This window comes from Etheostoma cragini, unplaced genomic scaffold (genome assembly GCF_013103735.1).
Source record: "Etheostoma cragini isolate CJK2018 unplaced genomic scaffold, CSU_Ecrag_1.0 ScbMSFa_367, whole genome shotgun sequence".
In the NCBI taxonomy this organism is placed as follows: Eukaryota; Metazoa; Chordata; class Actinopteri; order Perciformes; family Percidae; genus Etheostoma; species Etheostoma cragini.
The window spans coordinates 101821-116219 of NW_023267961.1; the positions used below are offsets into that span (position 1 = coordinate 101821).

A 14399-nucleotide genomic window follows, 5' to 3' on the forward strand; every position below is an offset into this window, starting at 1 on the left:
GGGGGGGGGGGGAACCTTCGCCTCTCTACAGGAACACAAGGTTAAAGACATGAAATATACACATTGCTTGGCAAGATAAAAAATAAAATGTCTTTATGGGAAATGATTCTATTATATACAATTCAGAGCATAACTAAAAATAAGAACACCCAGAAAATAGAAAGATTGAAGCATGCCCATCGTCACACCATGAGGAGAAGGCGAGCAGCCGAGCAAGTTATCTTCTGTTCACAACTCTTTATCCACGACCTTAATGATTCAGGATATAGTTAGCAATCTATAGTCATATCAACATTGGTAGGGCATTCAAACCAGTCCAATCTGGTCTCTTCTTTTTTTATCCCATTAGGAAGGAGAGGTCTATATCAAATAATTTAAAGGTACAGGTTTTAGTTTTTGTGATATACGTCACCATGCAGCGTGAACCAAGCAGGGTACTGTCAGTAGGAGAGTAGCTGTGGACGAGCTGGGACTTTCTGTGGCAGGTGAGAGTTTCTGAAACTGGACGTGATGATTCTTCACTCCAGAAACCAGAAACCAGGGACCGACCGGGGAGCGGCAGAACTAGCATAGACCTAGCATAGACCTAGCCATAGACCTAGCATAGACCTAGCCATAGACCTAGCCATAGACCTAGCCATAGAACTAGCATAGACCTAGCATAGACCTAGCCATAGACCTAGCCATAGACCTAGCATAGACCTAGCCATAGACCTAGCCATAGACCTAGCCATAGACCTAGCCATAGAGCTAGCCATAGAGCTAGCCGTAGACCTAGCGTAGACCTAGCCATTGACCTAGCCATAGACCTAGCGCAGACCTAGCCATAGACCTAGCCATAGACCTAGGCATAGACCTAGCCGTAGACCTAGCGTAGACCTAGCGTAGACCTAGCCGTAGACCTAGCCGTAGACCTAGCCATAGACCTAGGCATAGACCTAGGCATAGACCTAGCCATAGACCTAGCGTAGACCTAGCCATAGACCTAGCCATAGTCCTAGCGCAAACCTAGCCATAGACCTAGCCATAGACCTAGGCATAGACCTAGCCATAGACCTAGCCATAGGACTAGCCATAGACCTAGCCATAGACCTAGCCATATACCTAGCCATAGACCTAGGCATAGAACTAGCCATAGACCTAGCCATAGGACTAGCCATAGACCTAGCCATAGCACCGAGGCAGCAACGCTCCCGTCCAAAACGCAGTCACGACAACTGGAAGCCCGGTAAGAGAGTTCGGTACGCTGTCCTGGGAAAAATAAGTCTGTGTACGTTATGAGGTAGTGATGTCCAAATGAAGAATCGTGAACCAGTGTCTGTATTTCCTGAGCCACTAGATGGCGCTCTTGGTTGTCGTGTTGTCTTCACGTCAAAATCAACACTTTTGTTGATGCTTTTTATCAATGTTTTTAAAATTTTCTTACGTTTTTGTCCCTTTGTTCAACACTTTTGCCACTTTTTTTCAATGTTTGTAACTTTTTGACGTTTTCAACACTACGTAACACTAACTTTACTTAACTTTACTTGACTTTACTTAACTTTACTTTCACAGTAATTTTTTGAATTTATGGTCAATAAACCTCATTTATAGGAAATTATACCTAATATTTGAGTTAGAAAAGCAGAAATTAGGAATTATTGAGACTAAAATTAAAGGAATGTATGTTGATGATAATCACAGACTGGAATATGTCAACTTTCCTGTCTGTGATTATCCATGAAGACAACATGAAGACAACATGAGGACAACGGGGCAATTTGTATATTTAAATATACAACGTGGGCGTGTGAAAACAAAGACACTGGTTGACGAAGCTTCATTTGGACATCACTAACTAACCTGGACCCTATTTTTCTTGGTTTTTGTGTCCAGGTGCCTGATGGGAAACCCAAGCTCTGACATCACTCTGGTATTGAGTGAGATCACTCTAACAGCCATTTTGTGTGTTTGACTCAATTTCAATTAAATTGTATTTATGTAGCACCAAATCACAACAACGGTCCTCTCATTGGCTTTTGTTGCAGGTAGAAGTTCCTTTAACCGGAGTCTGGTGGGTTAGTGGTTGTGATCTTGAAGCTGTGGTTTTGTTTAATAAAAAGATTTGACTTTGTCACTCCCTGATGTGAGCCTCATGCTCAGATTTAAACGGTTTACGACATAACTGTCGTACTGAAATTAGTGAAATCCGTGAAATAATAAAGTTTATCATTACAAACAATAACAGAAGATGGAAATCATTTCAGAAATGTTGTAGCTATCTATGGTTGGTTGATGCTAACGTTAGCTCCAAACACCATTCAACTGACAGCCTTTGTTGTGTTTAATGCTAACTTGTAGCTAAGCTAGCAGTGAACCAACTTCGTTATGTAGGTCCATTTTTACTGTGTTGACATTACAGAAGTCTCTCGTTAGCATCTTATATGCTACTTGTCGCAAAGTGATGCATGCGTGACTCAAATCTGCACTTGACTCCCGCTCTCTTTAACAAAAAGGTCTATCTCTGTACGAATCCTTTCCATAATGTTGTCAGACATAATAATCATAATAATCTGAGCTTGTCAGTGGCACAACAAACAATATTGTGGATGTAATTTGAAGGCGTTCCATTGCCCATTGACTTACGTTGCACCAATAGTGGACCAATTTCAAACGTTGTTGTTCCCATCAGTCACTTTGACACAAAAAATGGGAAAATAGAGTCCAGGTTAAAAAAAAGAAGGAAGTTCCCCTTTAAAGGAATTGAAGCAGGCGATTATAACATCAGTCTAATGTGGAACGAGGTGAGAACCTTTGAGGCGTAGCTTGTCCGAAGACTGATTATACACAAACATGTCTCAGCTGTGAGTTTCTTTGTATTATCTAGCGGGCACCACCTTCTCCCTGGCAGGCTTCCCCTTAGCCACGCCGGCTGCTTTGGGCCGGGTCCTGGCGGGCGTGGTGCCAGAGGAGGTCTGGGCTTCCTGCGAGACGCTGCGCCGCATGGTTGTGGTAGTCCTGGGCGGTAGCATGGGGACAGTTGGGGCTCGAACCGAGAGGGGTTGCCTGGACGGACATACTCTCTGAGGGGAGGGGCTGTCAGTCCTGCAGTGGTTGGAGCTAAGGCTGCGTCGGGTTCCAAACAGGACTCGCAGCGGCATGCGAGGGCTCCCGGACGGGCCAGCGGATGGACGGGTACATGACGAGGACGACCTCGGTAAAACGGGTTTGGATTTCCGTTGAGTGCTGACAGTGCTTAGTCCAATTTTCTGGTTCCTGTAGACAGAGAGTACATTGACAGAGTTATTTCAGAAAGGGTAAATTCAGTATTTTTGAACCTGGATTCTATTTCTTAATGCATTGGTGCAATACATGATTGATTCCACCCAACACTCTTTGCCATGTACAAATCTCTACTTTCATTAATTTTGGGTGCGTCTTATTCAATTTTGAAATAGTATTGAGTAAAAGTTGACATATTCCAGTCTGTGATTATCATCAACATCCATTCCTTTAATTTTAGTCTTAATAATTCCTAATTTCTGCTATTCTAACTCAAACATTAGGTATAATTCCCTATAAATTAGGTTTATTGATCATAAATTCCAAAAATAACTGTAAAACTAAAGTTAATTAGTTAGTGTTATGTAGTGTTAAACGTCAAAAATAAGTGAGAAAACATTGAAAAAAGCCTCAAAAGTGTATCAAAAATGGACAAAAACGTAGGAGAAAGGTAAAAACATCAATAAAAAGCATCAACAAAAATGTTGATTTTTCAATGTTGATGGGAAGACGACACAAGGCTTAAAAGATGAATGATCACATCAGTCTCTTAGACACAAAAACATGGGAAAATAGGGTCCAGGTTAAAAAAAATACCAAAGCTACCCTTTAAATTCTTAAGAAATATTGAATCAAACTACTTCGAAAATAAAAACTGATATGTACTTTAATAGAGAAACAGTATCCTACCCGTTGGTAAAGAATGATGGTCCTTTGGTAGTGCTGGAGTCTGGCAAAGAGAGGGGAGAAGGAGCAACAGCACCAAGCCCCCCTGGCGGCCTCATTACGGGCGTAACGGGCCTCGGGATCCGGCTCCGGCAATCCTTGGAGCCTTGCTCTTCAGTCGGCTTAAGACGGGCACTCCTCCTGGACTCGTCCGAGGTATGCGTGTCCTCCTCTGAGCCGGTGGTGGACAGAGTTTCGGAAGCCCGTCGGCGCTCATCGTCCCCAGAGGACACAGACGATGACGTCCCAGACAGCATCCTCCTCCTCATCCAGCGACCCTGTTGCTTCTGGACCAGCATGCGGGCCAAGTCCAGCTGCCTGGCTCGCTGCTGAAGCCGAGCCCGAGCCAAGAGGGAGGACGACTGCTCTGAGCCCGAGTCCTCTTCAGAGATGAGAACTGGGATTCGGCTGCGGATTCGTGGTTTCGTAGCAGCTGGTAGTTCTGATCCGGTTGTCTGAAGCTTGGCAGCTTCTTTGCTGGATAATGGCTGTTTCTTAGGATCCTGTGACAGATCTGTATGTGCAAGAACCGGTGACATAGCTTCTGGGACTGGCTCCAAAGACAGGGCCAGGAGAGATGATGGACCATCCTCAGTTTGGGGTTGTTCTGGCAAAGACTCCCCTGGAATCTCTTCCGTCAGTAATGCGTCATCCTCTGCAGCCGCCGCCGCCACGGTCTTCATGATGGACAAGACTTCCCGGTCACTGTCCCTGGCAGAGTGACCATTGGAAGACATTACATTGAGGTGTGAGGTCTCTGCGATATGGATGAAAGTGCGCTCAACTTTGGTGAAGGGTGGAGACGCCGGAGCGATGGGAGTGGATGGCTTCAGGTCTGACCTGAGGGCGGGGGACAAACGGCCAGTCTCACAGGGTTCAGGTTGACCCACCTCGCCGACCAGGAGGCGGTCGGTACGGGAGTTGAGAGTACACGGTGTGGCAAGCTCGCCCTCTATACCGTGATCACAACCGGATGGAGACTTACGAGTGTCTCCAGGTGAGAAGAGGACGAGGGTTTTGGAAGCATCCTCCAGGTCAGGGTCTGCATCCGCAACTGAGGCGTGCTCCTTTTGGCCCCTCTGGTCCTCGGCCATGAGCGTCGAAGGCGCAGCGTCTTGGCTACGTTCGGTGCTCTTCTGACTGGCCTCGCTGTTTGACTCGCTCTTCGTGACGTCGTCATCTTTTGGCCCCGGAGGTTCTTGGACTTCTTCGTCAGGCGTGACAAAGCTCCGGCGCTGAGGCAAGGTTCCTGTGAGCATGACAGTGAGGAAGTCTGCCCTCTTGGCCTGGAGCTGGGGAAGGATGTGGAAGTGCTCCTTGTCGTCGCTTTGGCCCTTGGTACGATAGTCGGGGGAGGGGGGCGACGGGTTGCTCTGCTCCGTGGGCGACATCACCTGGAAACAAAATGACAACACTCTTAATCACTAACAACTCAAACAAGAAAGCTCAGAACTGTAACCCCCAAAAAACACTTGGAAGGAGTCAAAGCTTCTTAAGCGCCGACATTTCCCACTTAGCACCTAGGACAAATGTGCACAAAGGTAAACACATATTATGATGTTCATTTAGTAAATGATGCATCCATTTATTTTAAAACTGACAGTAAAGCAGGGGATGCTTAAGGACCTGTCAATCAGGCCAGAGGTTTAGCTATGCCAACCATGCAAAACACTGTGGACATAGACCTTGTTTTCGGCCATGTTTTCATCCTAAACTTTGACCCTCTCAGTGCATGTCCTCACTTTAGCAAAGTTAACTGGAAAATGTTGGTCCCCTAAATATGTCTTATTCGGCGTTCTGCCAACCAAGCTAGCTAGCTAGCCAGTGCTAATTGCTAACTTAAGTCTTACTTAAATCGTCAACTTGAGTTGCAAAAACCAAGATAGCAAAGCTTGTATCATCAAACTCAAAATGGCCGTCCACAACCAATGGGCAATGTCACTGATGCTACGTCACACATTATTACCAGTCCGGTATTTGGAGTTAAGAGGCTTGTTGACCATAATGAGTATTCTACCAACATTATAACCAACACATTTTAACTCCCAATCTCGTAAAAAATGGATGCTTGGTCAGGTGTCTTTGAAAAAAAAAAAAAAAACAGGAGTGCATCAGATGTCTAATCGTTAATCTGTCTAAATAAATAAATGGATCGGTTCTATTCTCATCACACCATGCCGTCCTACAGTAAATGTTACCCGTTCCCCTCCCAGACCTGCTGAAGTCCAGTCACACTGCAGTACAGTAATTAAAGTAAGACAACGCTATGAAACATATATCAGTGGAACGGCACGAGAGACTCACTCAACAATCACAACACCATCAAGAGTCAAAGTCTCCTTTAGTGTCACGAGCAAAGCGAGCTTTCTCTAAACGCGCTGTGTCGGGACTGTTAGCGTCACTCTGGACGCAGTTAGGTTTAGGAAAAGATGGTGGGTGGGCTTATAAAAGGTACGTTGACAAGACACGCAGAACAAGAACGGGACAGTTGGGTTTAGGTTACGGGTCAGATATTCTCCCAGTAAAAAAGACAGCAGGAAGTGGTGCATTTGCCCCCAAAACCATTTTAATGTCATTTTGGTTGTACACAAGCTTTTCAAGATTGTCTAGATTACATACATTGATATAAAAGGCACAAAAAATGCATTGCAGAGTTTATCTTTAGACAGCACGCAGTCAGATATCAAGTGATTTTCAAGTGTTTCCCTTCATAAAGATTCAACATATAGCCTGTTCACACAGACTAAACACTGCTAATTAGCATGCTATTTGAGATTAACTGCAAAACTTATTACTTTCTACATTTCTGTATATATGTACACGGTTATCATTTGGATTTAAAAAAAGTTTTAAAATACATGCTTTACCTGTAAATTATACAAGCAGTACTGTACAATCGTATAGTGATAGAAAAAAACGCGTATACATGTATTTTACAAGTGAAAGACACTCACGGATCATCATAGTGAACTAACGCGGTGAGCTCTTCAGTCCTCGTTACCTCGACAACACTATCTCTGCTGTTATTGCAAAAACTTTAAAGAAACATTCAGACATTTTGTAAAATACTTTGTCCTGAGAAAACACAAGAACTGTTGTTACATCAGCTCACCTGATGTAACAACACCTGCTCCGCGTCAGTCATTTTGGTCTTCATTGATTAAGATTTCGTCATTTTTTGGGGGCTTATTCCTGCTAAAAGACTCGCTTCCAAGGAACCTCTGAGCTCCGGGAAACACAAGCTTTCAACTGGAGCTTTTACATGAAACTAGACTTTTACAGATCTGTCGGTCATTAGTCAACAAAATCATATCAATGGTAATCAACTAAGAATTAATCAAGGACAACCCTAGCACACAAGATGGGTCCAGGATGCTTAGCTTAGCTTAGCTTAGCACAAAGACTGGAAGTCTGGAAACATTATGGTTTTAGCAGCTGTTAGCGTTGGAGCTATCTGTTAGCCAACAACTGCTAACTAGCTTGTTAGCTGACAAGATACTTAGCACAGCTAGCAGTTTCCTCCTGCTTCCGGTCTTTGTGCTAAGCTTGTCTTTTTTTAGGATAAGGATAAAAATTTGTATCATCTGCATAACAGAGAACCCAGATCTGTGAAATTAAGCAATATGTTAACATAGTCTGGAGGGTAGTAGTTAAGTCAAAGGACTCCAACAACTCCAGTGTGTATTTTCAGAACAACTGGCTTTTGATCTCGGGATAACGGGCCATGCGTAAGGTTTCTGTGCGTGACGAATCTTTAGAATGACAAAAAAACGCATTCAAAAATGTCTGGCTCAGTGTGCAAGGACCTTAATAGTATTTCTTAAAATATTTGAATGTTGCTTTTGAGAATCAGCTTTTGGGGACTCACAAGGATAATAATGATTGGGTAAAAGTGGCGTAGAGTCTAAACCAAACTAACATAAAGACAACTGCTCACCTCTAAAGACACAAAGCCTTTATTTAAATCTCAACAGACACATTATCTGTACAATATCACCCTGTTATTCCAGAAAGATCAGCGCTAACATTTATATGCAATACAATGGAAGTTGGGAGGAGCGTACTACTTTTATTTTTTTACATGTAGATAATTCTATATTGTGATTCATGAGGTGCAAATGTTTGTGGCAGACTAAAAAAAAGGTTGTGAGACTTGACTGTTTTCTGCTAATCAGCACTCTTCCAGTTTGGAGGACATACTCAGGACATAAAGGCTTCAAAGTCGCATAATTGTTGATGTGACGACATTTCTTTCAGAAGCTTAGTGATACTTTGACCACTGCGCAGTACTACTCTTTATCATCACATCTAAATACTGCACTTCCACAGAACCGGAGTACATATTTGGTTTTCCGAAAATCAGTTTTACAAGTTACAGTTTCACATTTCCTCGCGTCAATCAACTGAAACCAGATGAACATTCGGATTCTTCAGTTTGAGCAACGTGAGGAGCAGCAGATGGACAAACACAACGCTCCAAACAAGAGTTATTTGATGTCTCTGACTCGCTGGTATCTACACTCATAATTGTCTTGGATTTGTCTCTGACTCTTGGTATCTACACTCATACTTGTCTTGGACTTGTGTCGGACTCGTCGGTATCTACACTCATGCTTGTCTTGGACTTGTCTCGGACTCGTTGGTATCTACACTCACATTTCTCTCGGACTTGTCTCAGACTCATAGGTATCTACACTCATACTAGTCTTGGACTCGTTGGTATCTACACTCACATTTCTCTTGGACTTGTCTCAGACTCATAGGTATCTACACTCATACTAGTCTTGGACTCGTTGGTATCTACACTAACATTTGTCTCGGACTTGTCTTGGACTCGTTGGTATCTACACTAACAATTTTCTCGGGCTCGTTGGTATCTACACTAACATTTGTCTCGGACTTGTCTTGGACTCAGTGGTATCTACTTTCACACTTGTCTTGGACTCGTTGGTATCTACACTCACATTTGTCTCGGACTGGTCTTGGACTCAGTGGTATCTACCTTCACACTTGTCTCGGACTCGTTGGTATCTACTCTCGGACTTGTCTTGGACTTGTTAGTATCTACACTCACATTTGTGTCGGACTTGTCTCTGACTCGTTGGTATCTACACTCATACTTGTCTTGGACTTGTTGGTTTCTACACTCATACTTGTCTGGGACTCATTGGTATCTACACTCATACTTGTCTTGGACTTGTCTGGGACTCGTTGGTATCTACACTCATACTAGTCTTGGACTCGTTGGTATCTACACTAAAATTTTTCTCGGACTTGTCTTGGACTCAGTGGTATCTACTTTCACACTTGTCTCTGACTCGTTGGTATCTACACTCACATTTGTGTCGGACTTGTCTCTGACTCGTTGGTATCTACACTCATACTTGTCTTGGACTTGTCTCGGACTCGTTGGTATCTACACTCATACTAGTCTTGGACTCGTTGGTATCTACACTAACATTTGTCTCGGACTTGTCTTGGACTCGTTGGTATCTACACAAACAATTTTCTCGGACTCGTTGGTATCTACACTAACATTTGTCTCGGACTTGTCTTGGACTCAGTGGTATCTACTTTTACACTTGTCTTGGACTCGTTGGTATCTACACTCACATTTGTCTCAGACTTGTCTCGGACTCGTTGGTATCTACTCTCATACTTGTCTTGGACTTGTTGGTGTCTACAACCATACTTGTCTCGGACTTGTCTTGGACTTGTTGGTATCTACACTCACATTTGTGTCGGACTTGTCTCTGACTCGTTGGTATCTACACTCATACTTGTCTTGGACTAGTCTCGGACTCGTTGGTATCTACACTCATACTTGTCTGGGACTCGTTGGTATCTACACTCATACTTGTCTTGGACTTGTCTGGGACTCGTTGGTTTCTACACTCATACTTGTCTGGGACTCGTTGGTATCTACACTCATACTTGTCTGGGACTCGTTGGTTTCTACACTCATACTTGTCTGGGACTCGTTGGTATCTACACTCATACTTGTCTTGGACTTGTCTCGGACTCGTAGGTATCTACACTCTCACTTGTCAAATATTGTTTGAACCATTGTTGAAGCGCTCTTGTTAAGAAAACGGGAATTGGATGAATTCAAACTCAGACTTTTTCTCATTTGGACTCAGGCTTGACTAATCCGGGTCTTGGACTCGACAAAGGTGGTCTTCTGTAACACTGGCTATTTATTTGTACTATTTAGTCATCCGTTTGTCTGTACATATTAGTTTGTTAGCTAGTTTTAAACCCTCTTACAACTCTAATATATTCCTTTAAACTAATCAGAATTTCAATATTTTTTGATAAGTTTAGCTGCTCTACAATCTTTCCACATAACTGAACTTCCAGCTGGTTTTGTTTATAAGTGTGTGTGTTTAACTTGACTACATGTTAAAGGTCTTATGGTACGGACATTTCACATTATGAGTTTTTTTAGCATTAATATGAGTTCCTTTAATAAGTTATGTTATTATTTAAAGGATACCAGCATTCTTATTTCCAACAATATGAAAATCAAAGACGTGTTTCCATGGTCTTTTTGCTAATTGTCTACTTTACTACATTGGGTAATTTGAGCACTTTGATTTACATTTAAGGCGAACATCCTTTGTGTTGGCTGACATGACTGAAGACTACAACTCTCTCATGACTGAAGACTACAACTCTCTCCTGGCTGACAATGAAACAAAAAGCAATAATAGTTTTACACAAAATGCCAACGTCTACGCTGCAGAACCAGGCTGATCCGTGAGTATCCCCTCTAGTAGCAATGTGAGAATTATTTACAAAAGAATCACAGAAACAGACATTTTTCAGGTGTGTATGCACTGTGTCATCGTTGTAATTACAGTACATGGTTGTTTTCAGTCATTTTACAGTCAGAGGTGTGTGTCGTACAAACAGATCTCATGCAAAGAGTGGCGATGGTTTTTGGTTCGACAAACCGTCATCGATGCTGCGGATCGTTATTTTTGTAAATGTGTGTGTCATCGGCGTAAATAGAACACTAAAATCTTTCTCCCGCCCGTTTCTATCTGAAAGTGGCACTGGTGACACAGGACAAAAGCATCGACATGTATCAGTGACAATCTTATACGGTAGGTGAATTGTTTTTGCAGACGTGCAAAGTAAAGTTAGCAGCTAGTCCACTTCATACATTCTCTGAGTGGTTGTACTGTAAAGCTAAGCTGAGTAGAAAACGGACAAGAAGTCCTGAACTCAGCACAAAGCAGCATGAAAACAAGCTCTTCATCAAACTGGGGCTGTGATGAGTCTCAGCACAGAGCGATGCTAACAGCAAGCGGTGCATATTTACTTAATGTAGCCCTTAAACACATGGAGAAAGTAATTGTTTTCACTGCACAAAATGGCCGCCCTGGCTACTCTCATGTAGCTCAGACTCTGAAGGTCGTTCGAATGACACTAAAGGAACAAACCACAGAGCACTGCTTTGGTTCGATGTTAGCAGCACGCTAACATTGCGCAGGGTTTCACAGCTCAACAATTGAACCACCGTCCCAATGGCTCATTGATCGGAGAGGAACGGGGTCCTCGGGTCAAATCTGACCCATTTTCAAAATCTGGGTTTCTTTCAACAATTGTCAAAAAAAGTACAGTGGATGGTTCCTACAATGCTCTATACAAGGATCATAAATGATTAGTTCACTACTTTTATTAAATTGGTGTGTTTATTCAATGTTTTAGCATTTGAAATAAAAATTGGTAAAAGACAAAATGGCTTCAAAAAACCAAACCGGGGGGGAAGAATGACAATAATTGGAAATAAACAGCAACAAAAATATTGTAAAAATAAACGAGAAGTGTTGAAAAAAGACGATTTAATTTTATAATTTGACCAAAAAAACGCAACAGAGTGTTAACGGTCAAGGCAAAGACAACACACGGGTTAACTCTGAACCAGAACTACTCCCCACCCCCAGAGGACTACGGACCGCCTCCGTCGTCCAGGACGGACCAATCGCTGATGTCTTTCAGGACAAAACGTCTCCTTAAAGGGGGAAATGTAGTGCTAGACTCACTGGAGACAGCGGCCGCTCAACGTCAGAAATAAAGACTGTCGACGAAAATGAATAAATAAACATGATGAATCTTCTCGAACACGCCAGCTACATGTTGATGACATGTTAATTACATGTTGATAACATGTTAATTACATGTTGATTACATACTCTCTGGTTTTCATTTTGTCGTAAGACATTCGTTGCGGTTTGGCTTCCAGCCAATGGCTGACTCCGATGTCAGGGAACATCTGGACCAAATTGTTGAAACTACATTGAATCTGTTTCTCTAGTATGTGAAATAAATCAGAAAAACGAATGGTTTAAAAATGGCCGAACCACCCAAAACGTCAAATTAAATAATTCTTTTCTTTGTTTTACCATCCCGTATTTCACTTATTGCATCTGGATGCCCCCCCCCCCTCGGTGATAAAGTGCAACAGTGAAGTCCAGCGGTGAGAGAGATATAATGATGGAAGAGGAAGCACGATGGAAATAACACACGGCACCATGTCAGAACGCTAGAGGAGTTCTTCCGTCGCTCGCCGCCATTTTATAGAACTACGAACATCCCTTTATCTTCTATCTAGATATCTATATATAAATTCATATATTCATATATTATGAAGATACATATAGATATAGATATATATGGACAGTTTGTCTCATTCTGCAGCGATAACATTGAAGGTGAACAAGAAGCTTTAGATGAAACAGATATTGATAAGTTTCCTTTTGGGGACGTCATTAGAAGTTGGAAAAAAGTTATAAATTACAATATATATCGCAATATTACAATATGAATAAATTGTGATAATACTGTATTGTGGGGTAAGTATTGTGATGGATGTGTCACACACACACACCCTTCCTACGCTTAAAGATCCACCGTCATCTCTTTATTGTTCGCAACAATCAGAAAAAATCAACTTAAAAAAGTGACACATTGAAAACAGACGGCCGCCCGCATCAGTCAGCAAAAATCTACCTTTCCAAAAGGATCTGTTTTTTTTTTTTTTTGTACACAACAGTCCAGGAAATTAAACAGAAATCCGCTAATTAAAATTCCCAGTTGCTACATTCAGATAAATAACTGCGCCCGGTGATCGATTTAAATCTGTGTTCGTGGCTCGGTGGGAAGTTGCTACTCTTCAGTTTTCTTTCCACTCAAAGTGTTTTTTTATTTATTTTTTGTGAAACCTTTATATAAAACCAATACTGTGACGGGATTTAATCCGTTTTCTGCTGTTCCATCACCTCAGAGTCTGGAGTTTATTTAGTGAATTGTTAGTTGGCGTTTTATGATTTGTCATCATGTAATAGAGCCCGACCGATATATTTGCCGATAGATCGGCAGACGCCGATATATCGGTATCGGCATTTATAATGGCCGATAAAAAAAAAAAAGTTTCATATCTTAAGTTTGTATTTTTCTACATTTTATTTATCAGAACTTTAATATATTTTGATATTCTGTTGTGACATTAAAACATATATTATTTTAGTTAGAACTCATAAATTAAATATATATACACATATATATATATACTGTACATATGGTTATGTTTTGTAACGCGTTTTTGAATTTATTTTTTTAAATATACTGTATATTGGCCGATATATCGGATTTTTAAATAACCAAATGTTTGTATCTGTATTAGCCTTAAAATCCTTCATCGGTCGGGCTCTACTGTGTTATTTAGTGTAATTTGAGTTTTCTGTGTGGAATACTGCGTCCGTGTACCAGAGACTCAGCACAGCGACAGTTTCTAACGGCTGATTAAAACTCACACTCCTCTCGTCACACACAACATTTAATGGAGCTGCAATCACAGCGAGGCGTTCAGGGACCCTGGGCATGTGTCGGTGAAGCGGTGTCGGTGTATTGCTCGGATGATCGGGGCCAAAGTCTTGGTGCAAAAAAGCGTGGTCGCCGGGACGACCTGCATTCCTCGGCGACGGCTCCTTCAGTTCAGCCGAAGAACCGATGAAGAACGCAGAGATCCTGCAGAGCGAAACAGTCTGGCAGCAGCACTCGGCTCACAGGGACAGGAAGGACAGGTTCAGGGTCACATCAGCTCCTCCGGGTCGCCAGGTCCACGGCATGTTGTCAGGTCCACGGCGGGTTGCCAGGTCCACGGCGGGTTGCCAGGGCCACGGCGGGTTGTCAGGTCCACGGCAGGTTGCCAGGGCCACGGCGGGTTGCCAGGTCCACGGCAGGTTGCCAGGTCCACGGCAGGTTGCCAGGGCCACGGCGGCGTCACAGAGATGCATTTTCTGAGTTTATTGCATGAAAAATATCTCCCGTCGTCAGCGTTTCTCTCTTCTTCACGTTGGAAAGGAGTGTGTGTGTGTCTGTGTGTGTGTGTGTGTGTGTGTGTG

General features: G+C 42.6%; 2 protein-coding genes across 2 annotated transcripts in view; one reads left to right on the forward strand and one right to left on the reverse strand.

The window, feature by feature from the left end:
* Positions 1-2390: 2390 nt before the first annotated feature.
* ttbk1a (tau tubulin kinase 1a) overlaps positions 2391-14399 on the reverse strand; it is a 25253-nt gene continuing 13244 nt past the window's right edge. Inside the window, exons 7-10 of the mRNA XM_034866015.1 lie at positions 14091-14294; positions 13809-14022; positions 3952-5381; positions 2391-3255 (exon numbers count right to left, since the gene is read on the reverse strand). Coding sequence (XP_034721906.1) covers positions 2859-3255; positions 3952-5381; positions 13809-14022; positions 14091-14294 — 2245 coding nt within the window. The 3' untranslated portion in view covers positions 2391-2858. The remainder of the gene's footprint in view (positions 3256-3951; positions 5382-13808; positions 14023-14090; positions 14295-14399) is intronic.
* The window catches only part of LOC117940899 (tau-tubulin kinase 1-like), a 21077-nt gene continuing 11326 nt past the window's right edge, over positions 4649-14399 (forward strand). The window contains exons 1-2 of the mRNA XM_034866023.1: positions 4649-4662; positions 4734-4740. The gene's annotated coding sequence lies outside the window, so the exon portion shown is untranslated. The remainder of the gene's footprint in view (positions 4663-4733; positions 4741-14399) is intronic.